Source organism: Micromys minutus, assembly GCF_963924665.1.
Source record: "Micromys minutus genome assembly, chromosome: 33".
Lineage (NCBI taxonomy): Eukaryota > Metazoa > Chordata > Mammalia > Rodentia > Muridae > Micromys > Micromys minutus.
Genome location: NC_137968.1, coordinates 4,495,671 through 4,522,094, shown reverse-complemented (window position 1 = coordinate 4,522,094; position 26,424 = coordinate 4,495,671). Strand labels below are relative to the sequence as shown.

Genomic DNA, 26,424 nt, shown 5'->3' with positions numbered 1-26,424 from the left:
CACACAACTTGTAGACAACCCTGATCCCCGGGTGCTGGCCAGAGGGGGTACCCAGCAGTGCGGTCTAGCATCCTATTTAGGAGCTCCTTGGCTCGCTTAGAGCTAAGCTTAGTTTTGACATCTTCAATCAAAACAGAGGATTAAGAAGGAGCCTGTAACATTCCATCGCACCAGCAAGAGCGAAGGAAGAGTGTGGGCTGACGCCGTGACAGATTTGGCAGCGAGACGGTAACAGGATGGTACAATGGCTATGTTTCCCAGTGAACTCGCAACTGTGGTTGTTAGCTAGAACTGAGTCATCGAGGGTGTGGTAAAGATTGCAAACTCAAACACACAAAGCCACACTTCCTGGCGTTCCTTTTCCAGTGTAGAGAATCGCCCCCGCCAAGAACTACATTTCCCAGAATCCCCCATACCCAGGTACCACGTGAGTAGTTCTTGCCAATAGGGTAGGGGAGAAGCAAATCGCATTTCCTGACTAGGGAGGCTTCTCTTTCTGAGCGTAAAGCATTTCGAGATTCCAGGATGGAGTCGCAAGATAAAAAGACACCTGGGCGACAGAAAGACACTAGTTAAGAAGACCTGCTCTGGGTTTGTACGTGAGCAAGGAACAGGAATTATTTCTGAAGCCACCGAACAACCGTCTGATCTCATGTGTCAGACCTCACGCGACTGTCAGTAAGTGGACACAGGGCAGCTGGCAGTGGGACCATCACATAGTTATAGCCCGGGACGGGCAGAGCTGCCTAAGCGTGGCCCTAGAGAAGGGTACCCCGAAAATGGCTGAACCTGTACTTACGGCCACACTCACGCAAACGGGTGTGAAAGGACTGCGGCTCATTCTTAGGAATGCCAACGGCAACACGCGTTTGCATTAGTTTAGGATCAAACTAGTCTCCGACTCTCCGCCGTGACAAGTCAGTCCAGTCTCGGGGTTAGGAGCTGCCTCCATCCTCCGTGTCTCACGTTCCACACGAGAGCCCGCCCGTCTCCTGCTTCAGGACGGGCAGAGCTGACCATCTGAAGGAGCCGGCACAGCTCTTCACCCTGCTTTATTTTGGGGGCAATGCTGAGAATCTGTCCAGTCCCCTGACTCCTTGGGAAACCCACCCACCACCTCTAGGATGAGCACACGCACACACATGCACTTACGCGTGCACACACATTCTCCTGCCCAGTCTGTGCTTTGGTTGAAGAGCATTCTACATCTTTTGGAAAAGCAAAAGGCGGCAAAGCAGCCTTGGTTGAGCAGCGTCTACTCTAGTAGCCTAAGGTTCCTTTGGAGCAAAGAGTGAAAACAAATGACCTGTTCCGGGGGTAACAGCCCTGTTGGTAGCAAAGGCCAGCACGGCTGTTGGTTGCTGTTTCCTGTAGAGATCTTCCTACGCAATGAAGTTAGTCTTTGTCTTCTTCATGCCTTGACCTCACCACACCAAAATTCAGAGGAGTTGAGTCAAAGTTTCCAAGGAGTTCTAGAAAAGCCTTAACACCCTGTCCCGTTCGCTTTTACTCTCAGCCCCCACCCCCACTTTCTTCATATTCTTTCCCCAAATAAGAGACGGATCTTGTATTGGCTGGTTTCCTGTCAACGTGACACAAGCCGGGGTTATCACAGAAAAAGGAGCCTCAGTTGAGGATATGCCTCCATGAGATCCAGCTGTAAGACATTTTCTCAACTAGTGATCAAGGGGGGAGGGCCCCGCCCATTGTGGGTGGAGCCATCCCTGGCCCAGCCCATTGTGGGTGGAGCCATCCCTGACCCAGCCCACTGTGGGTGGAGCCATCCCTGGCCCAGCCCATTGTGGGTGGAGCCATCCCTGACCCAGCCCACTGTGGGTGGAGCCATCCCTGGCCCAGCCTATTGTGGGTGGAGCCATCCCTGGCCCAGCCCATTGTGGGTGGAGCCATCCCTGGCCCAGCCCATGGTGGGTGGAGCCATCCCTGGGCTGGTAGACCTGGGTTCTATAAGAAAGCAGGCTGAGCAAGCCAGGGGAAGCAAGCCAGTAAGTGACATCCCTCCATGGCCTCTGCATCAGCTCCTGCTTCCTGACCTGCTTGGGTTCCAGTCCTGACTTCCTCTGGTGATGAACAGCAATGTGGAAGTGTAAGCTGAATAAACCCTTTCCTCCCCAACTTGCTTCTTGGTCCTGATGTTTGTGCAGGAATAGAAACCCTGACTGAGACAGATCTACTCTCCAGACACTTGGGAGAACTGAGAGTGATGGCCTTGGTGTCTGCACGTCCCCCAGATGCTGACACTATTACACTGAGGCCACGTGCATTGTTATGGAGGTGACAGACGAGGGGACAGACGATGAGAAACTTCCTGACCAGCAGGTGCCAGTCCTGAGCTGCCCTGCCTCCCGACACAGCCTTCCTGCCTCCCAGGCTCCTCTCTGAACGTCTGGCACACGCATATCACATCTGCATTAGGCTTGACACGCTCTCTACTCCTCGTCTCTTAAAGGCAACATAAAAGAGCACACAGTAGTGCAACTTGCTTCTTGTGTGTAAAGAACATATAGGAAATGTTTGAAGCATTCATCTTCTGAAGAAGAAAAGGAAAAGCCAAACATACACACACAATGCACATGCACACGTGAATCAGTAACTTAAAAATATAAAAATGTTCCCACAGGGTGTGCGTCCGTTCATTCACGTGCTACGTTCTCCCTACCCCGTGTTCTGCCCATAGTCCGTTCTGTCTAGAAAGTTATTTTCTTGTTTTGCTTTGTTTTATTTGTTTTCCTCCTCTTCTCCCTCCTCCTCCTCTTCCTCCTTCCTCTTGCTCCTCCTCCTCCTCCTTCTTCTTTTTTGTTGAGATAGGGTTTCCCACACAGCCCTAGCTGTCATGGAATTCACCATGTAGATCAAGCTGGCCTCTAACTCAGAGGTCTGCCTGAGGTGTGAACCACTATGCCAAGGTGAGGTTGGTTAATATCTACCAATGGTAGGCCCGAGGCACTGGGTCTCAGCCTTGGCATGTCGCCTTCTGTGGATTTAAAAACATCTGAGTCCCTAACCTGAACAATACTCTCAAGTGCATGTTTTTGGCTGCAGAGTTGGCCCAGATGTTAAGAGCGCTGGCTGTTCTTGCAGAGGACCCAGGTTCAGTTCCCAGTTTCCACATGGAGGGTTATAACCATAATACCAGTTCCAGAAACCCTCTTCTGACCTCTGTAGGCACCAGGCACGAATGTGGTGCACATACACACATGCAGGCAAGACACTCATGCGTAGAGAAACACATCTTTCGTTTCGGTAGCCTCATTGCAGAACCGTGTGGCTCAGATTTTTGGATGTGGTGATGCTCGGGGCTTTTAATGGGCGTGGATCCATGTTTTACAGGTTATTCCTCTTCGTCCTCATCTTCACTCCATAGGTTTGATATATGTCTGAGCTATGCATTGATCCTTATACATATATAATGTTATTTGGGTAAGGGGTTTATTTACATTAATGTAAAGCTTGTGTTGGATAGCTTTATGTCAACAGACACAGCCGAGAGTCATCTGAGAGGAGGGAATCTCAAAAAAATGCCTCCATAAGATCAGGCTCTAGGCAGGCCTGTAGAGCATTTTCTTAATTAGTGAGCGGGAAGACACAGCCCACTGTGGGTGGAGCCATCCTTGGCCCATCCCATTGTGAGTGGAGTCACCCCTGGCCCAGCCCACTATGGGTGGAGCCATCCCTAGGCTGGTGGTCCTGGGTTCTGTAAGAAAGCAGGCTGAGCAAGCCATGAGGAGCAAGCCAGAAAGCAGCATCCCTCCATGGCCTCTGCATCAGCTCCTCCTATCCTGCTTGATTTCCTTTGCCGATGAACGTCAGTGTTTAAGTATAAGCCAAGTAAACCCTTTTCTCCCTTAGTCGTTTTGGCCATGATGTGTCATCACAGCAATGAGAACCCTTCCTAAGGCAATGCTGAATATTTCCTGTGCCGTACGTGTTAGTTTCTTTGGTTTCTCGGGATGCCTTTTCCTTCTGTGCAGCTTTGGAGCCATTGGTTTCCTCTCAGTGAGGGTCCTCTCACTGCAGCAGGGAGCTCATGCACGTGTTAGCTCAGCTCTAAATTCAGCCACACATCTTAGGTGCGTTATTCACCAGGGTACATTCAGTGACTGAAGAATCTACATCTGAATCCCTAAGTTGAACATTCCTCAGCAACCTGAAGCATGGTACACATTACCATGTATATGTCTTCAGACACACCAGAAGAGGGCACTGGATTCCATTACAGATGTTTGTAAGCTTCCATGTGGTTGCTGGGATTTGAACTCAGGGCCTCTGGAAGAGCAGTCAGTGCTCTTAACCTCTGAGCCATCTCTCCAGCTCTACATATTACTTCTTTAAAGTGACATTTTTCAAGATACTGCGAGGCTTTTCAGAGACTCATACTATACTCTTGATGGCCTGGTCGGTTTCATGGGTATTGTGAAAGTACACATGCATATTTAATCCTCTTGATTTGCATGATTTTGTAGAGTTTTTCTGGATCAAAAGAGTATTAAACCTCTTGTCTAGGCCACTACAAGGAGAGGGGTGCATGTATTTTTTTTTTAAATAGATATTCTGTTTTTAGTTGTTAGTTTTAAAGTGCCTCATAGATCCCAGGATGGTCTTGAATTTCTGATCTGCCTATCGTTAGGATTACAGGCATGGGCTTGAATGAGAATAGTCCCATAGGCTCATATACTTAGTGTGTGGTTTCCAGTTGGTGGAACTGTGTAGAAAGGTGTGGCCTTGTGAGAGGAGGTGTGTCACCAGAAGTGGACTTTGAGGTTTCAAAAGCCCAACTAGGACCAGTCTCTTTCTTACAGATCAAATGTTGAGTGCCTGGTGCTCCAGTGCCGTGCCTATTGTAAATATATTTATAAAATCCAGGCATGGGGTTCATTCCTGCCTTAATGGTTTATGTTCCCAGATGAAAGACACACACACACACACACACACACACACAGCCTTTATATTTTTAAACATGCCTCAGGCAGCATAATAGCTGGGCAACTGCCTACCCTCAGTGTTGTTAGCATCTACTTTCCTACTGTTAGTTCTGAGTCACTACTTAATAATTTCTATGTTCCATCTGGGCTGCTTTTACTTCCAATTGGCCGGTGCACATGGCCACGTTTTTATAGCTCAGCTATTGCATTGCACTCTTTTCCCTCCTGCGTATTCTTCCTTTTCTATGCCAGCTCCTCCTTTTTCCTTTCTCCTTCCTTTTCCTCATGGTCCCAAGCCTATGTCTCTTCTTCCCAGCTATTGGCTGTTGGCATCTTTATTTACCAATCAGAATTAACTGGGGGCAGGGTCCCTCAGTATTCTACATTCAGACTCTCTCATCTTTGGGGCAAACAGTTTTGGGAGACCCAAATTAGCATGAGAATACAGCAGCATCTGGCCAACCTACTACACATGTCTGCTAGCATGCCACCATGCTTCCAGTCACTATCTATGATCATGGAGAAACCCTTTGAAACTATAAGCAAGCTCCTAATTAAATGTTTTCTTCTATAGGGTGTCTTGATCACAGTGTCTCTTCACAGATATAGAACAGTGACTAAGACAGCCACCATACCTGGTTAGGCTGTGGAACTAACCCAGGCTGAGTGTACTGGCTGGTTTTGTGTCAACTTGACACAGCTGGAGTTACCACAGAGAAAGGAACCTCAATTGGGGAAATGCCTCCATGAGATCCAGCTGTAAGGCATTTTCTCAACTAGTGATCAAGGGAGGAGGGCCCCGCCCATTGTGGGTGGAGCATTCTCTGGACCAGCCCATTGTGGGTGGAGCCATCCCTGGCCCAGCCCATTGTGGGTGGAGCCATCCCTGGGCTGGTAGACCTGGTTCTATAAGAAAGCAGGCTGAGCAAGCCAGGGGAAGCAAGCCAGTAAGTGACATCCCTCCATGGCCTCTGCATCAGCTCCTGCTTCCTGACCTGCTTGGGTTCCAGTCCTGACTTCCTTTGATGATGAACAGCAATGTGGAAGTGTAAGCTGAATAAACCCTTTCCTCCCCAACTTGCTTCTTGGTCATGAGGTTTGTGCAGGAATAGAAACCGTCACTAGGACAGCTGGTATTGTCACATCCCTGCCTCTAAATGGGACCCTCACCCCCACCCCCATCATTTAAGAACATGGGTCCATTTGGATAATTCCTGGTAGCCCTCAAACTTAAAATCCTTCAACTGGTATGTGGGCATCTTGGGGGAGGGACACAGGTCTGCCTGTGAACTAGATCCAGCACCTGGTGTCCCCCCCCTTTGCTCTTGTCACTCTGTGCACTCAGTAAGGCATTGTGATAATTTCTCATGTAGATTTGTCTCCGTCTATACTCTGTCCTGACAGCCCTACGAGGGAGTTGCACAGATCCCCTGACAGGCCGATAGGGAGAAAGGCCATAAGTAGTAACAGAAATGCACACTTGCCCTCCGTACCATTGCTACCCTTATCTTTCTTATCCTCATTATGTGAGACAAAAGCCTGGCAGAGGAAAACAGTGTTGGCCACTGGGCTCTGTAAATTCAAGGCTGGATTAGAGCATTATTTACACAACCGCTGCAGGCTAAGTGGCCATTCTGTCTTTCTTCAAACTCACCAACTCTACATCAGGAAAGGATGACCCTTCAGAGACTTAAACACCCCATCCCTCAAGAAGACTTCAGCCTCCCAAATCACCACGTGCTTTGTGTACCTACTGTGTGTTTTCCCTCACCCCCAACAAGTTTTCCCCCAACTGCTCATTCTGTTGGTTGCTTTTGGCTGTGTTCTCCATCTCTTTGAAGCGACCTGTCACAGTTTTCTCCTGCCTTTAAACTTTCACTGGCAGAGAGAACAAAACCAACCGAGACCCCTACATGGTAGTAACTGAACCTCCTAAAACAACTTTATGTGGGTGCACTGTGCATGCACGTGGATATTTGTGTGGATGCATGAGTGTGTGTGTGTGTGTGTGTGTGTGTGTGTGTGTGTGTGTGCATATCAAGGCCAGAGACTACACTGACTGTCTATATTTTAATGAGGTACGATTTCTTATTGAACCTGCACTTACTGATTCTGCTAGTATAGCTAGCTACCCAGTTTCCTTCAGGGACACCCCTGATCCCTCCACCTCCACCCCTGTCTGCGCCCTCTGAACACTGAGAATCGCTAAGCTCTTGTGTGGGTTATGGAGATCCGAATTCTGGTCCTCATCTTTGAATGGCAAGCACTTCAGCCATAGAGCCATCCTGCCCATCTCTAAATGACTTTATAGAGGTTTATATACACTGGGTTAGCCTAAACTATAAAGTGTGTGTGTGTGTGTGTGTGTGTGTGTGTGTGTGTGTGTGTGTGTGAATGTACTTGAAAGTGCCTCTGGGGATTGTTGGCTGATACTGGTTCATGGATGTGGGGTTCGGAATCCCTGTATGTATGGTAAATGGTGATAAAGGAACAGCTGCAGAGAGGCAGAGAAACTTTACTTGGGATGAATCAAGGCATATATAATTTTGGGGACTGGGGGGTAGGAACATCCAAGGTGGGCAAAGGTCATTGGCTGAAGGTTTAAGGAACCAAAATGCCTCATTGGCTTGGGGAGCCATTTCAGGAATCTCGTGTTAGCTGAATGGGTTATCAGAGAAAGGAAGTTAAGCATATCTTAACCAAGGCTACATGACATTCTGTAGGTAGAGTGTGGCGGGAGGGTGTTTAACTGCCCATCAAGGTCAGAGAAGGAGAAGCCCTGCTAGTTCCTCCTCATTGCACGGAGCCCCAGAAGGCTATCTAGGAAAATGGCAGGCTTCATCCTTAGTTAGTTTTATAGGTACTATACCACAGCAACCCTGGACAGCTCCATGGAGTGAGTTGGTTTGGGGAATCAAACTGCCAGGCTGTCTCTGGGGGAGTCAGGTGGCATGGTGTGTCTTGTTAGTTCTAAGGGGACAGGTCAGTTAGGGGGAAAGGGTGTGGCAGAGGGGGTGCAGGCTGGAACAGCCTGGGATTTAGCATGGGCACATTATCCCAAGCACTACCACTGTGGGGGGAGGGGCTGCTTCAGACCTAACACATGGTGGGAAGAAATGAAGCTTTCTCCCACAGAGGAGTTGTCTGGGCCTGCCCTTCTAGAATTCATATTCTTATTAGGATGCAGAACCTCCTTAGAGGTCCACAGTGAGGCCGTAGAGACGAGCAAGTCCTTGACACCGAGGATGCCGAAATATGGGGACTCGAGACATCTTCACTGGATGTGATGGATGCTGTACCCCTGTGATTGCGACTACTTGGCGTGTTGAGGCCGGAGGGCAGTGAATTAGAGCCCAGTTTGAGCAAACCAGAAGCCAAGCTGTCACGGTTAATACCAACTGCACAGAACCTGGAATCACCCAGGAGGTCAGCCTCTGAGCATCCGTGTGAGAGAGCATCACCTAGGTCAGTCCAGGTGGAAAGAGCCCCTTCACTGTAGGCAGTGCCGTTCTGTGCCTGGTCAAATGAAAAGGAGAAAACGACTCCCATTGCTTACTGCTTCAGACTCACCCAGCATGACTGACTGTGTACTTAACTGTGAGGTGAAACAAAGACTTCTTCTTTCACTTGCTTTTGTCAGAGGTTTTATTGTCGTGACAAGTAACCCGATGTACAAACGTCAAACAAGGGAAACCTCCTTCTGAGATACAACCTAATCCACCCCCCAGTGGTTTTGCTTTGGTGGTTCTGACCTTTACTTTCTTATGTGGTTTTCCTTAGGCTGTCAAATGCCCTCTCCTGTCTTTTCTCCAAACGGGGCTCTCCTTCCTCCTGTTTCTCAGAACTCGATGGATCTCTTTATTGTCTTCTCCCAACACTCCTGACCACACACAGTTGACATATGAGGACCACAGGTTCTTGTCCCTAATCCTGTGCCGTGCAAACCTGAGTTGTTCCAGAAAAGCTGGAATATTCATGGTACCTATAAAACTATCTCAATGAAAATGGCTTTAATAACTACAAACATTTTTAAAGAGCAAAGTTTGTGTGTGCCTGTAATTGTTCATTGTTACCACAAACACAGTGGCCATTTTCCTTCTAAGGAGATCCTATGAAAGTTGTTAGTGAAAATGGTTTTAATGCTGAATGCTGTGATTTTTTTTTAAAGATTTTATTTATATAAGCAAATGTAGCTGTCCTCAGACACACCAGAAGAGGGCACCAGATCTCACTACAGATGGTTGTGAGCCACCAAGTGGTTATGGGAATTGAGCCAGTGCTCTTAACCACTAAGCCATCTCTCCAGCCCATGAATTCTTTCTATATTCTATCTTAAATAAAACTGTGCCCCCTGTCACCTCCCTTCCTCATTTTCAACAAGACTCTGTATACCAGATTGGCCTTGAAGTTGAATTCTCCTGCTTCAGGTTTCTCAAGTATAGGATTATACACACAAACCCGGATACCCAGCAAGTCATTGTTTGTGTACGAAATGAAGTCTGTGTCTGTTGCTTATTTTTGTACCATGGTTAATTTTTTTTTTTTCATTGAAAATCACAAGCCGGGCTGGAGAGATGGCTCAGTGGTTAGAGCACTGACTGCTCTTCCAGGGGTCCTGAGTTCAATTCCCAGCAACCATATGGTGGCTCACAACCATCTGTAATGAGATCTGATGCCCTCATCTGGTGTGTCTGAAGATAGCTGCAGTGTATTTACATATAATAAATAAATCTTAAAAAAAAAAAGAAAGAAAGAAAAAAGAAAAGAAAAGAAAGAAAGAAAATCACAAGCCAAAGTACATCCAGGGGCCAGATAGTGAAGACATGGCCTGAAGATCTATGGCAACCAAACCTATCTCTAAAGGCGCGATAAACAAAGTGACCAACCGGAGTAAAATGCTGTTTATATGGCTTTAGTAAACTTGACGTATGATGTATGAACATGCAGTTTAACAGTGTGTCCCAGACCTTTAACTGGAAATACTGACCCTTCAGAGCTCTGTGGTCCGCAGTCCAAGAGTGGAACTAGTTCTAGCCATGTGGGCTGCTCTCTGCTGCGTACAGAAAAGGGACCCAATAGAACAGGACCCACCCGGGGGAATCACTTACTTGCCTGAGGAACAGGAACAGTTCGATTCCAAGCATAGGTCCTGGCATCTTGGCTCCAGGACCCCTCTGACACAGACACCTTGAAGCATGCTTGAGGACTTATGCTGATCACAGTCACTGTCCTGGCTGCAGGCCAGGCTTCGGAACCACCAGTGTGTGCTGGGATGTGCTCCATGTTTGCTGGTATTTGTGAACCCAGCACTGGAACAAGGGCTTGGTGTCGCTTAGAGGGAAGAATGTTTAAGTCTGATAAGTTGTGCATGTTATCTGGATACCGATGAAGCAGATGTGTTCTGGCTTTGAGTCATGTATTATTTATTGAATAGGTCTCCATATGTAGCCCAGGTCAGTCATGAAAGCGGAACGTTCTGCCTTAGCTCTTTAATGGCTGGGTTGCTGGGAGTACCCCATGTCTGGCTCGTACTTACCAAACCTCTCCAAACTGGAAAGATGTATTTCCAGCGTCACCATGAACACCCAAGCCTGAAAGGCCCAGGGAATCATGGGAGTTAATCTGGGTCACCTAGCAGCACCCTCTCACACCCCCACTTTTCTTAAAAATCATACTCTTAATGGTTTTAGGATGAACTTTTGACACCATTTCCTTAGCTAAAGGGTTAAGTCAGACTCACAAACTTCCCCAGTCTGACTGTCACGTGTAGAAGAAGAAAGACACAGATAAATGGAGGCCAAAAAATGTGTAGAAAGCTACAACCCCGACCCCGGATGTTTAGATAATTTTTCTTCTTCACTTTCGCCAAATCCAGCTGTTCTAGGAGTGAAGAACAGTCAACTGAAAGGACTGTCGATATTTGTTTTGGATTTATTCTTATGTATGTGACTGTTTACTCCATGTATGTGCTCACATGTCCAATCCTTTGACAGGCCAGAGAAGGCTGATGTGTCTCCTGCAACTGGAGTTAACAGCTGTGAGCTGCCATGTGGGTTCTGGGAACTGAACCCCTGTCTTCCGAAGGACCAGAAAGTATTCCTAATTCCAGCTCCTTTGATATCATTTTGCAAGACATTTTATAAAACCACGTAGGTTCTGAAAGAAATCAAGCTGTACCTGATTAGCACTGAGAATAGGTTTCCTTCAGTGCCATGCCTGTGAAAATTCTTATTCATGATTCAGTTAAACAACACTTTTTAAAAAAACATTTATTTTATGTATGTATGTACACTGTAGCTGTCTTCAGACACACCAGAAGAGGGCATCAGATCCCATTACAGGTGGATGTTCTTTCAGTGCCATGCCTGTGAAAATTCTTATTCATGATTCAGTTAAACAACACTTTTTAAAAAAACATTTATTTTATGTATGTGTGTACACCGTTGCTGTCTTCAGACACACCAGAAGAGGGCATCAGATCCCATTACAGATGTCTGTGAGCCACCATGTGGTTGCTGGGATTTAAACTCAGGAACTCTGGAATAATAGTCAGTGCTCTTAACCGCTGAGCCATCTCTCCAACCCTAAACACTACTTTTAGTTCTAGAATATATTCTGTGGACATTGAGCAGTTCAAGCACCTTGTGTCCAACAGTGACAATATTTGGTGACTGTGGTGGTTTGAACATGCTTGGCCGATGGGAAGTGGCGCTATTAGGAGGGGTGCTCTTATAAGAATAGGTTAGGCCAGATGGAGGAAGTGCATTACTGTGGAGTGGGCTTTGAAGCTCTACCAAGTGCAGAAGAGTCAGCTTCTCCTGGCTACAGTCAGATTGTAATGCAGAACTCTCAGCTGTTGCTCCAACGACATGTCTGTCTGCATGCCGCCATGCTTCCTGCCATGATGATAATGGACTGAACCTCTGAAACTGTGAGCCAGCTCCAACTAAATGTTGTCTTTATAAGAGTTGACTTGGTCATGGTCTCTCTTTGCAGCAAACCCTAACTAAGACACAAGTTGGTACCGGGGACTGGGGGATTGCTGTGATAGGCCTGACTATGTTTCTATTCAGAGGAATGTGGATTTTGAGACTCTGGATTTGGAAAGCAATGGAATGCTTTTAAGTGGGGCCTAATGAGCCATCCTAGTGGAAATATAGAAGATGGTGGTGCTGAGACTATAAAGACCTGATGGCTCAAGAGAGTTCAGAGGAGAATTATAGTATGTGGCCTAGAGACTGTTCATGCAATGTTATGGTGACAAATGTGTCTGCTTTTTTGCTCTTGTCTGAAGACTTTGCTTGAGGCTAAATGGAAGACCTTCAGATTAATTGCATGAGTAAATTTTTAAAAAACCCACCATTGATTTTTGTCCTCTGCGTTAGTCTGATGAAGAGCATTTTGATCAAGCATAGCAAGTTTAAAAGGGAAAAAAACACAGAATGTAAGGCTTAAGAATTAAAGGGGCACCAGGAGATGAAATAGAGCCTAATCCTGTGTTCAGACTTAGGCCCAGGCATGGTGATCCACACCTTTATTCCCAGGAGACAGAGGCAAGCAGATCTCTGAGTTCAAGGCCAGCCTGGGACAGAACAGGTTCCAAGTAGAGAAAAGCTCTGGTCCAAGCATGGTGGTGGTAATCTCAGAACTGACGAGACAGACATGCAGATCCTCTGTTTAGAGAGCAAGTTCTAGAACACTCAAGCTTACTCAGTGAAGGATATAACAGAACAAGGTGGGCATCCAGTCCCATCAAGCAACAGAACTTGGCAGCTTCAGCCATGTGGCTCTGGCTTTAGAGGCAAGAATAGAAGGGACTCCTGGGACAATTAATGCTGGTCAGCTGGAGCTAAGAAATTAGTGGTGATTAAGAAGAGACCAGCATCACTGAGGTGAAATCTTCTGGGAACTGTTTTCTGAGAGCACAAAGAGGCTGTGTTCCAGAGATAGCCAAGGTTGTACCTTGTGCTGTGTCTGGACTTAGAGTCACCCAGATGGTACTGGTTTTGAAGGCATGAAGGGGTCATGGAGAGCAGCTGAGGCTCAGCACTGTGAGAGGACAGGGAAGGCCACTGGTGCAGTTGCAGTCTTTGGCTAGTTATAGCAGATGGCCCAGCACTGAAGTGATCATGCAAATAAGTTGATGCTTGGCACCATGAAGGAGCCTATGAGAGTCTATTGGTGAAGTCTAGTTGCCGTGAAAAACCCCAATATGTTAGAAATGCTGGAGCTATATGATGAACCATAGCTAAGACAGTGACCTGTTTATTAAAACATAAAATAGACTGTTTCTGTGGCTCATACATACTCAGTGCACACACATGGAACTAGTGCCTCTCTTACCTTTCACTTCTGTCTGTAACCATTCCAGTAGTGAATTTGACAGGATCTTAAGTCATCTGGAAAATGGCCCTCTGGCCATGCCTACGGGGGCTTGTACTCATTGAGGTAAAAAAATATGCCCACTGTGGGCGTCACCATTCCCTAGCTGGGATCCTGGGCTGTATAAGTGGAAAAAGGGAACTGAGCAGAAGCATGCATTCATCTTTCTCTGCTTCCTGATTGTGGGTGTGATGTGACCAGAGGTTTTAAGCTCCTACTGCCTGGAGGTTTCTTCTATAATGGACTATACCCTTGAAGTTTCAGTTGAAATAAATCTTTTCCCCTTCAGATACCTCTGAGTACTCTATCACCGAAACAGAAAAAGAAACTAACAGACTGTCCAAGCTTCTTTCTTTCTCTGTCTATAAGAGTCTTCCTTGTTCCCATCTCCCCTTCAGGTTTAGAAGGTGTAGACTAAAATTTCACTCTGACCTTCAAATTTCATTCAAGGTCATGGTAGAGGTGTCCAAGCCCAGGGACCCATACAACTTCCAAACACAACTCTGGAGATGGCAAATGATGCTTCCTTTTTTCTATTATCTATTTCCTCTCTAGTCTCCACTAGTTAATGGAAAAGGCCTTTCCCCAAAGCCCCAGATGAGGCTCACATCTCCTCCTCCTCCCTCTTCCTCCTCCTTTGACTTTACCCTACTCATACTTCTCTGATGTCAGCGTTACACAGGATTAATTTCTGACTATACACTGTCAAGCAATTTAAAGTCATACTGTGGACGTCATTCTTGCCTCTCTTCGTGTACATTTCTGGAAAGTTCTCTATTGTCAATAGTTCCTGGCACTGTACCTAGGCATAGGACAAATACTCCACCAATAAAACACTTGTCATTTTAACAATTTGTTTGTTACATTCATTTAGTACGTGTGTCTTCATGTATATGTGTGCCATGGTATGTGTGTCTCTCGGGGACTGAACTCAGGTTGTCAGAATTGGTGGTAGATGTCCCTACCCACTGAACCATCTTGCCTGAGTCAACCTTGTTTATCAGGTTATTTCCCCTGTGGAGGGCAAACAAAAGCATCTGGATCTCCTAAGGCCCTGAAGAAGCATGTCAGCTCCTACTGTGGCAATGTAGAGGAAGAGTGTGGATTGCCTCTCTGGCCTTTTCTACTCAATAAAAGTTCAGTTTCTTTGCCGTCTCCCCAATTCTCCGCTTTGCATTCTTCCTTATCGGCCCCCCTTGACCTGAATTCAACAGACCTGTGGAATAGCTTTTTTTTTTCCCTCTCCATTGTGGAGCACAGTAGCTGGTGTTACAGTCTGAATGTCTGGCTGTTGGGTTGGTGGGTGAATCACTGCCCTAGCAGAAGAATAAAAACATGACTGGAACCTTGGGAGGCCTGAGGTCCCCAGCTGTGCTACGGGTAAGATCCCACCCATGGGGCAGGGTTGATGGGGACAAACATCTTTTTAAAGTCATTTTCAAAGTTTATAACTCAGAAGCTAGAATGTGGACCTGTTAGCATTTAGCGAAAACTTGGCCAGACAAAAAGGTGAGTATTATGGGGTTGGGGGGGGGGGGACATGGTGACATCTGTATAGTGTAAGGCTGTTGGCCATTTGCTGGAGCTGTTACTCAGCTAAGCAGCTAAGCTTAACCCGACTTTCCCACCATTGCATCCCTCCCCATGGCTTACCCTCTGCTCCACCTCATTTGGATCCTGTCCGTACTTCTCTCTGTCCATCCTCCTGCCTCAGCTCCAGGCACCAGCTCTTTATTATGCACAAAGCCACATTCCTCGCTCATCCAGTTGGCCCTGGGGGCTGCAGGACCTTGCCCTCTCTCTCTGGGCAGGTGAGGAAGTCACTGCATGGCCCGCTAGCCCGGTGCCTCCAACACAGCAGTTGGCGACCAAGGACTCGGGACTTACCTCACAACCTCTGTCAGGGTGGGTCATCCCAGCAGGTCGGGCTACAGCGGTGCAAGACCCACATAGCTAGATGCTAGGTAATTCCTTCGGGAAATGGCTCAGTGTTTTTACTTGGCATTTATATTAGATTTATAATACTTTTGACAATTTTTACAATATATAATTTATAATACTTTTTATAAATCTATAATAGATTTATATTGGCATTTATAATACTTCCCTCCGTTAAAAGCCAATATGTCTGCCATCTCTATTAGCACCATCGGGAGTCTCCAACCTTGAGTTTGAAGAAGTCTTTTCGAGACAAGACTGAGAGCTTCACGGATACCCAGCTCGAAGTTCCCTTCTTGATTTATCTGGGGGAAACTGCCCAGGCTGCTGCATACATTGATTATTATAATCATCTCTGGAGGTACAACGTGGGGAGAAAGATTATACGGACTGAATCCTGGGCTTTGCGTATGTGCACGTGGGAGGCAAGCATGTTACTTATGACTCCTACCTTGGAATACATATAGTCGTAGTGTGTGTGTGTGTGTGTGTGTGTGTGTGTGGGTGTGGGTGCCTGTGTGTGTGTGTGGGTGGGTGCCTGTGTGTGTGTGGGGGGTGGGTGGGTATATGTGTGGGTGCCTGTGTGTGTGTGTGTGTGTGTGTGGGTGGGTGTATGTGTGGGTGCCTATGTGTGTGGGGGGGGTGGGTGGGTGTATGTGTGGGTGCCTGTGTGTGTGTGTGTGTGGGTGGGTGTATGTGTGGGTGCCTATGTGTGTGGGGGGGGGTGGGTGGGTGTATGTGTGGGTGCCTGTGTGTGTGTGTGTGTGTGTGTGTGTGTGTGTGTGTGTGTGCCTGTGTGTGTGGGGGGGGTGGGTGCCTGTGTGTGTGTGTGTGTGTGTGGGTGGGTGTATGTGTGGGTGCCTGTGTGTGTGGGGGGGGTGGGTGGGTGTATGTGTGGGTGCCTGTGTGTGTGTGTGTGTGTGTGTGTGTGTGTGTGCCTGTGTGTGGGGGGGGGTGCCTGTGTGTGTGTGTGTGTGTGTGTGGGTGGGTGTATGTGTGGGTGCCTATGTGTGTGTGGGGGGGTGGGTGGGTGTATGTGTGGGTGCCTGTGTGTGTGTGTGTGTGTGTGTGTGTGTGTGTGTGCCTGTGTGTGTGGGGGGGGTGGGTGCCTGTGTGTGTGTGTGTGTGTGTGGGTGGGTGTATGTGTGGGTGCCTGTGTGTGTGGGGGGGGTGGGTGGGTGTATGTGTGGGTGCCTGTGTGTGTGTGTGTGTGTGTGTGTGTGTGTGTGTGTGTGCCTGTGTGTGTGGGGGGGTGCCTGTGTGTGTGTGTGTGTATGTGTGTGTGCCTGTGTGTATACTGTGGTGCAGTAGATGGTGTGGTCTGGTATGTATTGTGCATGCATATGGGTGTAGGGATGTGTGTCTGCATATGCAGAAGCCAGAGGAAGATGATGTTTTGTCTCCATTGTTCTCCAATGCCTTTAGATAGGTATTTGTCTAGTCATGACTTTATCATCATCATCATCATCATCACCGCCGCCATCATCACTCATAGCTAATCATGGTTGTCAGCGACTGGATTTGGAATAGTTGAGAGGCAAGCCTCTGGGCTTACTTTGGAGGGCTTTTCTTGATCTGTTATATGATGTGGGAGAACCCCCCGCCCCATGGCACAGCCCAGATAAACAGTCCAAGATTCTCTGCTTCTGCTTGCTTGCCTTTGCTCTGGATGGCAAGGTCGCCTGCTGTCATTGCTGTTCTCCATCACTGATGTCAGAATCCAGCCCCAGGGACCTTCCAACATGGGCTGAAGACAAGCGAACCCCTCCAGGCCTTCAGCATCACACCGGGACTACCAACAGACCAAATCGTGCAGACCGAGAAACTACCAGGTTTTCTGCCTCTCGGCTGCGAGGCAGTTGCCGTTGGACGACCAGACTGTACTGTATTGTGTAAGCCACTGAATCTTTAGATGTGCACTATTCTATCAGTTCGGATCCTCTAGAGAGCCCCAATCCGTCCATCGGAAGCCTGTCGTTCAGGCTAGGCTAGCTGGCCAACAAGGACCACACCCACCGCTACCATTCCTCAGTGCTGGGGCCACAGGTGTGAGCAGTCACGAGCAGTCACACCTGACTTTTATCGGGTATACGGGGGATTTGAACGTGACTGCTCACACTTGCCTAGACATCATTCCCACACCCTCCGAGTCATCAGCCTGATATCCATATTTACACAGTTCTTCAGTCCCCAAATGCTGCCCGCACCGAGAAAACTCATCCACACACAGCTAAGTCTGACGAGAGGACTTTACGATGCAAGCAAGCTTTCGGGTGTCCTCCAAGAGACCAGCTCCAGCCGGTTGGTTCCCAGCGTCCCCCAGTTCTGCCTTTATACGTCCTTGCTTTTTGCCCTCGCAACCAAGAGCCATCCTGGAAGACGGGCACGGTGGCATACGCCATGCCTTTAATCTCAGCACTCCGTAGGCACAGGCGTCAGATTTCTGTGAGTTTGAGGCCAGTCTGTGTGCGTACTGAGACCCAACCTCAAAAACAAACACACAAACAAACAAACACGAAAATCCAAATTCAAGTAACCCACGCTATCCATTTGAGGAAGCTGTGGTTTCCTGAACTTTGCACTGACCTTCTGTGCTGATCTGTTTCAAGAGTTGGAAAAAGAGAAAGAGTTACAGTAAATCCCCAAGAAGCTGCAAAGTACTGTGGGCTAGAGATGGAGAATCCACAACACAGGCACGCCGCCATGTTCTTGGTGGCTGTCCCATCCTTGGGGCTGTGACCGTGCTCACTGCTCCATTCTCTTAAGGACTGTCTGATCTCACAGTGAAACCCGAAGCCCCCTTGGCTTGGGAAGGAGGTTGGTATCCCCACTACAGTGTTACCTTCCACCTAAACCCTGCTGTGGTTTCTAGGCTGGACCATTTCAGTTACTAGTGTCTGGGAAGTTGGAGATTGTCGGGGCTGGTAGACATCTAATTAATATTCCACCCCCACCCCTTAATTCTTTAATTAGATACCTCTGTGGGGTGTCAAACGAGAGGACACAATGTGATCGGATGCAGTTGTGTATTAAGTTTCCTACATGCTGGACCCACATGGGCTGTGGGAAGGGAACGATGAGAAATGCTCAGGAGCTGCCTGTTCTGGAGTACTGACTTTTGCTAAGACATAAGTTCTTACATACACCTTACAAGATCATCTTCCTACAGGAGAATCGGCTTCCACAGGGGTAGCAGGGGTTGCATGGGTCGCAGGGGCCGCAGGGGCCGCAAGGGCTGCAGGGACCGCAAGGACCGCAGGGGCCGCAGGGACTACAGGGGTTACAGGGGTTACAGGGGTTACAGGTGGACGTGCAAGGGTAACACGGAGACTCGATCTTGACACAACTGCCGAGCCCGTAGGAGTACGTCACATCTTTCTCATCCACACACGGCGGCAGACTGAACTCTTTGCAGATGTTCATGTAACTGTACTTTTTGGATCCGAGGCAGTCGTACCTGTTTTCCCTCTCGGCGGACACGCAGACCTTCCCGTCTTTGACACGCACTTTGACTTGATCAGGTTCGAAGCCGCACACGTTCACCGATCCTAATATGTTGCTGCTGCAGCAAGAGGAGGCCAGAATTCTATTTGTCGTCCTTCTGAGTCTGTAGTTTGGACAGGGAGGAAGGGAGAAAAGAGATGAGACCTCAGGGCTCAAGGCCAAAAGAGCCTCGCTCCCTCCCCACCCCCTGTCAGTCACAGTGCAGTAACCTGATCAAAGTCTGTGGGCCTTTCAGCTCTTAGGTTTAAATCAGCACCTCCTGTTATTAGTGAGGGAAACTTGGCATGTTCCTTAACCTGTGACTCAGTTTCCTTATCTGTGATAATGGTGACAATATACTACAGCACTGTTGAACGAGAGGACCTACTCAACACTGTGCTTGGTTCCTTACACATCTTGCCCAATCACTACCATTAACGTTACTTCTGCTATGGTCGTATGGGGACCGTTTTGTTTTTGTTTTCTGATGTTGACGTTTGAACCTAGAGCTGAGCGTAGGTCGGGAAAGGACTTGACTAGGTGACAGTCCCTACTCAAGGCTCCTCTTCTTGTTTTCCTCAATGAGACACAACCAATAGCATTTGAACTCTGCATCTTAAAGCTAGGTATCAAAGCCAGGAATGTGTGTGTGTGTGTGTGTGTGTGTGTGTGTGTGTGTGTGTGTGTGTGTGTTTAGATCCAGCTATTCAAGAAGTTGCGGCAGGAGGATTGCTTGACCCCAAGAGTACTCTGGACACCAACGCATGATGCTATCACTCGGGCCATCACTAGGCAGACAGACAGACATTCTACCAGAAAGTTCATCTATCAGAAAGGCAAAAGGCATGAGAGCTCTGGCCTGAAGGAAACCCTGGACAGTTGGCGCCGGTGGAAATCCAGTCTGACTGGTTGCCAGTGCGGATCTCCCAGAAGCAATGCTGACCAGGACCCTGCGGTCTTGCAAGAGTTTGTGCCGGTTTCCCTCCTCCAATTTAGCAATATTGCATGAATCGCTTGAAGTCACTCACGAGAGGGACACTCCTGCCATGGTAAGAGGACTAAGCTACGAACTGGGACTTGAAGAGCTAGCTGCCACACACTACGCCTGTGATTGCTGCTCAGCGGTCCCCCCCGCCCCCCCCCCCCCCGTGTCAACTCTTAACAATGGGATAGACGCCCAGTGAGCAGTTAGGATCCACCAGGAGATAGCAAAGCTGAGATGTTCCAGTAGCTACAAGCTCTTGCTCTACCTCCTAAGGACCCAAGCTCAGCTGCCAGTACCCATGGCAGACAGGTCACCACCACCTTCAACTGGCTTCAGGGGTTCTGGTGACCTCTTCTGGCCTCTCTGGACATTAGCACTGATTTGCACATGCTTACACAGAGATACACACGCAAATAAAAATAACTCCTTTTGAGAGGCAGGGGCAGAGCACACAGCCAGAACAGTGGCTTGGGGCCGGATCTGGGCTTTGCCATGCTGATACGTTATCGAGCTTTTCTGAACTCAGTGAAACCGACATTAGTGAGACACCCACCTTACGGGGCGGTGCTGAGGCTTGCCTGGTACTTTACCACAACGCTTGATGCCCACCTAGGACAGGAGGCCTTTGTCCTTCTTAAGATGTACCCTTAGAATGTGCTAAGTATGTCTCAGCAAGTGCCAAGTATGGTGTTTTATTTAAACATAACAACTCTGTGGTGGCAATGAGATTATCAGAACTTCTTTAAAGATGTTTTTATTGTATTTTAGCTATGTGTAGGTGTGTGTGCCTGCGTGTAGGTTTGTGTATGAGTGTGGGGGTCTGACGGTACCCTGGAGGTGGAGTTACGGGTGATTGTAAGCAGCCTGAAGTGGGTGTTGGGCACTGGATTCTAGGAGGACAGGGAGTGTTCTTAACTAGAGTTATCTCTCTGGTCCCTGTTGTCCTCTCTTTATGCTGAATTTTATTTAAACGTGTTCCTAAGTTACACAAGTCCATTGTAGAAGATACAGAAAATACAGATAAAGTATTTTTTATTCTCTGTGTATGTATGTGTGTGTGTATGTGTGTGTGTGTGTGTGTGTGTGTGTGTGTGTATTTCCTCATATATAGGTAAACTTGTGTTTATTCTTATGGAATCATGCTATATATAGTATTTCTGACTTGTATTTCTCACTTGATAAGACTTTATGGGACTGAATTAATGATGTAAATCACTACCCTTGTATTGAAAATTACAAACTATGAGTTGGCCAATTGGACAATAGAACTCACTCCTAGGAGACACGGAGGCAAACAGACACAACTTGAGCAATGGATCGGATGGTAAGAGTCCTTCAACTACCCTGGCCCTGGGGAAACAGAGTAGTGTGGTGGTCCTCTGTTTGCGCTGGGGTACCTTAGGTCATGCCAAAAGGAAAGAAAGAAACTGGCATCTTTGACAGCGCTGGCTGTGTTGGACAGACTTAGCCCCTTCTCACTGAGTGGGCGGAAGAGCTCATAAAGCCGTGGAGAACCAGACACCAGCTCCCTCCAGCTGGATCATGACTTGAAGAAGTGGGTAAAGGCACGTGTGAAAGACCTCTCCAAACCCCTTTCGGGGTGTGCATACAGACACAACACAGGGGGAGTCAGAGTCTTGTTCACACGGGAAACCTTAAACCCTGACATTAGAGATAGTGAGGATGGGCTGAAACCAGCCAAGGCCAAGAAGCTCAAGTGGGGCCCCTAAGCTGCTGTTGGTTCTTCCTGGAAAGCTTGGCCTGCTCTCTGCAGGAGCTGGAGACTGACCTGGGGACCCGGTTTATCAGTCACCGCTATCGTTCACAACTAGTTCCTCTTAGACACCCGAGTCTCAGGTACAGTCAGGTGTGTTCTATTGCTAGCCCTCTGTCCCTGTCACCTTGGCTCCTCTGACTCTGCTGTAGCTTCTCTAGGGGCCCCCACACTGTCCAAGGTCCGACACTGTCCAGGGGTCTCACACTCTCCAGGGGTCACACTGTTCAGGAATCTCACATTGTCCAGGGGTCCCACAATTTCCAGGTGTTTCACACTGTCCAAGATCCCACACTGTCCAGGGGTCCCACACTGTCCAAGGATCCCACGCTGTCCAGGGGTCCCACACTATCCGGGGGTCCCACACCATGAATCTTCAGAAGATTGCCTAAAACTCTTACCCAGGTCAGAGTTCTTAGCACTTTACATCAATAGCTGTGAGCAAGACTATGCAGTTGTAGAATATCATGTTGGAGCCACATGTGGCTCATCAAACAATGCTGAGCGTGACACTTGTCTCTCGCCTGATGGGTTACCCATATCCAAAATGGGTTACCCACACCCCAAATGGGTTACCCACACCCCAAATGGGTTACCCACACCCCAAATGGGTTACCCACACCCCAAATGGGTTACCCATACCCCAAATAGGTTACCCACACCCCAAGTGGGTTTTTCTGTGGCTGCAAGGTTCTGAGCCAAGGAAAATGGCTTCCTGTGTCTCCTTCCCTTGGAGTGAGGGAAGCTTGCCAGTCAAGGCTGGACAATGTCTGTGCTCAGAGCTTCCCGGATGTAAAGCACCCTGCCTGCCCTGGAACGAGTTATACCCTCACCTGTTTTCACAAAGACAGAATTCAGCCCTCTGGGTAACCAAGTAGCACAGACAAAGCTCTGAAGTGTATACAGGTCCTCCCCCTAGACTTCATGGGCCTATTCTTTTTCTCTTCCGTTTCAGTTCTAAAGAGCTGGCTAGACTTCAGTCCTCACCAAGACTTGTTCATCTCCATCTGCTTCTTCTGCCCCCCACGCCCACCCCACGTGTGTTTGCGTAGCTATCCACTGATGTGAATGGAACCAAGGTTGACATCAGGCAACCTTAGCTCTCGAGACAGGGTCTCTCTCTGAACCTGAACCTCACCACAGCTGCTAGCAACCCCCTGAGATCCCCCTGTCTCTGTCTTCCCAGTGCTGAGGTTATAGGGTGCCACAGCACCCAGATTCTTTCTGTGGACGCCAGGGATCTATCTAGTCTCAGATCTTCAGACTTCCGGGGTAAGCACTTTAGCACCTGAGCCACTTCTCAGCCCCCTTCCTGCCTTCTTTCCTTGCTTTCTCTTTTTCTCAGACTTGGAGAGTAGACAAATGCTACTGGGCAGCAGGGAGCAGGTTGTGGGTGTGTAGGTGCCTCTGATATCCTTTCCCCAGCAGGGCGCAGGAGACACAGGCATCTGGTTCCCACCTGAGTTCTAGACTCACTTGGTTGATGTAGAGCTGGAACTTTGCCTTTCTAGTAAGTTCCAGGCGATGCCACTAACGCTGGTCCAGGGGCCACACTGAGAACAAGTGCACATGTACTTAGAGTCATACAAATGTCACTTTGCTCTATCATCTAGTCAACAGGGACTCACTCTTAATGTTACACTGTTATAAAGTGACTAAGACAATAGCTTTCTGGGGTATTAGACAGGAAATGCTAGATATCTAGTTTTACTCTATAAATTACCTTTATAAGGCTGTATAAGCTCTACCATAAACAGGCTTCCTCGAAGTTTGAGACCTTCAGTGAACAAGCCTTAAGCCCGTTTCAGTAAACAAAAGGGTTAGGCCAAATGGCAAACCCACACCTGAGGCCGGAGGTGTGATTTGATAACTGGGCACTTATTCAGCATGGCAAGGACCACCATGAGTTTTATTTCTAGCAGTAAACATGAAATAAATAAAAAAGCATTTGAGCATTTTTTTTATTGAGCTTCTGCCTAGGCAGGCAGATATTTATGAGTTCTAGAGCAGCTAGGGCTACGTTACAGAAATTGAGCTCAGTGCAGCTCAAGGGTGCAGTTGCTTGCAAGGAGTCAAGACAGAAGTGTCACCTGGACACCCGTTAAGTAGACAGGATTGAGGAGGACAGAGTTTGTTTCTCTAACTTTAGTGCAAGAGTCAGGGAGTATGAACATAACTTGTGCTGGTTATGTGGCCTTGTGAAAGAAAACCAAATTCTACCATCTCCAGCCCTTTGAATCCAAAAGTAAGAGAGGAGTCCGGTGGCTGCCGGAGCTTGGGATGCAAAGGTGAGAGAAGAAAAGGAGAAAATGGAAGCAGCAGGAAACAGGAGAGCCAAGTCTGGCTGCTGCTAAGAAGACTGGGGCTTGGTCTTTTGAACCAGCCGCTTAAGCAAATGCTAGTGGGCGGGACTTTTTAATCCGAGTCTAAATCACCGCAAGGTACACACAGGTCAGTCAAACAACCGACGCTTGTGGAGGGAATTTAAAATTTGTTATTCAAGTCTGGACAATACAGCAAGACATTTGAAAAGACCAGCACATAGACATTCTTTAAAGGGATGAGAAACACATTTCTAACCACTGCCCAGACATTCTTGAAAGGGATGACAGATCATGCGGAATTCTAAACTCAAAAAGGTTTGAGTACAGTTTCATACCAAAGATGGTTTTAAAAGGAAAAAAAAAAACCCACTAGAGATTATTTCTAGATCTATTCAGTCATGTGTCAGATGCTAGACTGAAGATAAGAAAGAAAAAAAAAAAAAAAAAGAAGGCATTTAACTGAAAGAAAAATTTAGTCACGAGTCCTTTGGGATTAGCGTTCAGATCTGGGGTTGATGTTTTCACTCCCATTCTGGAAAACTGAAGCTGTAGTTTTACACATGACACTGAGCCCTTCCAGACAGTGGAAATGGCAGCTTGTTGGCAACAGAGCACAGGAAGTTTGCAAGGTGGCATGAACTGAAAGAAAAATTCGGGGGAGGAGATAAAGAGCTGGCCGACCTGAGGTTCTCGGACGCGGAACTGAAGGACGCTGTTCGCTTCACATACTGAGGGTGTTACTGAGGGGACCTGGACGGTACCAGGAAGGTACCTCGGACCAGAGAAAGCCGCGCTTTCTGAACTACTGCATGAGAGCAGGGATGCAGTGAAGTCTACCGTGGAAAGGCAGATGATACGGACAGGAGAGAGAAAGGCATCTGCCCGGTGAAATGGGAGAACAGGAGGCAGCCAGATGACCTTGATCGCACAGAGCCACGGAGAGTCACAGACCTGCTCACAGAGATGCTTAATATCCGAAGCAAATATCAATGAATCGCGATTTCGCGACGTGGATTGAAGAACTTGAAACCCCAAGGGGTAAACATATGCATTAGTTCAAAACATAAATTCGTAGGTGACTTCACTGAAGATTGTCAAGCAGGTCTGATCCTGACACCTAGTGACACTGTCAGTAATTGTCCCATTACCCTTCTTAGTGAGACATCACCGCTGTCAAGGGACTTGTCCATCCACCCACTCACCCAACAACCCTTCCATCCATCTCTGGTTTACCTGCCGCTAATTTCTTTGACATATCCATACAAAAAAGAACTTTCCAACTTTTCAGCCCCCCTTTAAAGTCTTTTGAAACAGCAGCTCAGAGCACAAGCGGGCCTCAAACTCCCTCTATCAGAAGCTAGCCAAGAACCTGTGAGCTCCTGCCTCCCCCTCCCAAGTGCTAGCATCTCTAGGAGTCGGCTACTACACTTGGTTCTTTAATCCATAGGATGGGTGTGCAGGTGAACAGTCACTTACATAACCAGGGGACAATGCCCACTCTTACCATTTCTCCCCTCTATTCCGACTGTGGGTGTATGAGAGAAGTTAGGAAAGGATAGGGAAAGAAACTAAAGAAAACATACCCCCCATTACATTATCTAATTCAATTGTAACCCCATTTAAATCTACTGGGATGGCTGCCACCTGTGATGTGGCAAATCCTTTCTGAGGTTAGAGGGGGACCAGCATAGCAGCCCTAGGTCTAGATCAACTCTCTGCCCAAGACCGGCTGGGAGAACCACTTCCACACACTGGGGAAATGAGTCTCTTTGACCCATGATTTTGACTTCCTTCTCCTGAACTCCAAACACACCCAGTTCGTCTTAGTCATACCCAGAAGAAATGTTGTTTGCTGCTTCCAACAGCTTTCTAATGACACCCCTGTTCCTCCCCCCATTAAGGCCACCCTGTTTACCACACTACCCCACTTGACCCCTATTTTCTTAAATATCTCCCGGTCACCCGAATCACTTCTGTCACTGTCCCCACGCCCCCTCCCCGCCTCTTCCCACCGATGCAGCTACACTGACTGACTGACTCCTCAGGCCTAGGGTCACACCCTCTTGCTCGGCCAACCGTCCTTCTCTTCCCCGGCGCAGATTGCTTTCCTCTCCAAGCTGCGGAGCGATGGGCGGAGACAGTACAGCTTGTAGTCACACAGGCAGCAGGGGTAGCAGATGTCACACAGGCCACAGGCGCGGGCACGCTTGGAATAGCACAGGCAGTAGGGGTAGGGGTGCAGGTCACAGCAGCAGTACGGGTGCATGTATAAGTCACACAGGCAGCGGGAGCTGATTTCGTCGATACATCGCAACTGTCTTAATTCCCTGTCCACTTTCTTTATGTCCCTTCTAACACTGTCCAAAAGACAACTCAGTGCAGCCATTCTGGTCACACCTTATTGTTTTGTGAGTACCTTTGGGAAATGGCACTCAGAGGAAAAAAATTGTTCTAAGCTCTTCTCAGAGGCCTCCTTTAAAATTAAATGAGGCACGCATGATTCACTTACTTTAAAGCTTGTGTTCTGTGACCTCGCCCACTCTCCAAGTATGTCATAGTCTCCTGGTTACCATGCCAACCACAACAGTTATGGTCCCC

At 47.9% G+C, this 26,424-nt stretch overlaps 1 protein-coding gene across 1 annotated transcript; it reads right to left on the bottom strand.

Annotated features, from left to right (window-relative positions):
- Positions 1-18,407: 18,407 nt before the first annotated feature.
- Positions 18,408-26,212, bottom strand: ODF1 (outer dense fiber of sperm tails 1; the record flags this gene model as incomplete). The annotated part of the gene is made up of 2 exons (XM_080909478.1): positions 18,408-18,861; positions 25,884-26,212. The coding sequence occupies 2 exons, from the start codon at positions 26,210-26,212 to the stop codon at positions 18,408-18,410; spliced, it is 783 nt and encodes a 260-aa protein (XP_080765604.1).
- Positions 26,213-26,424: the final 212 nt, after the last annotated feature.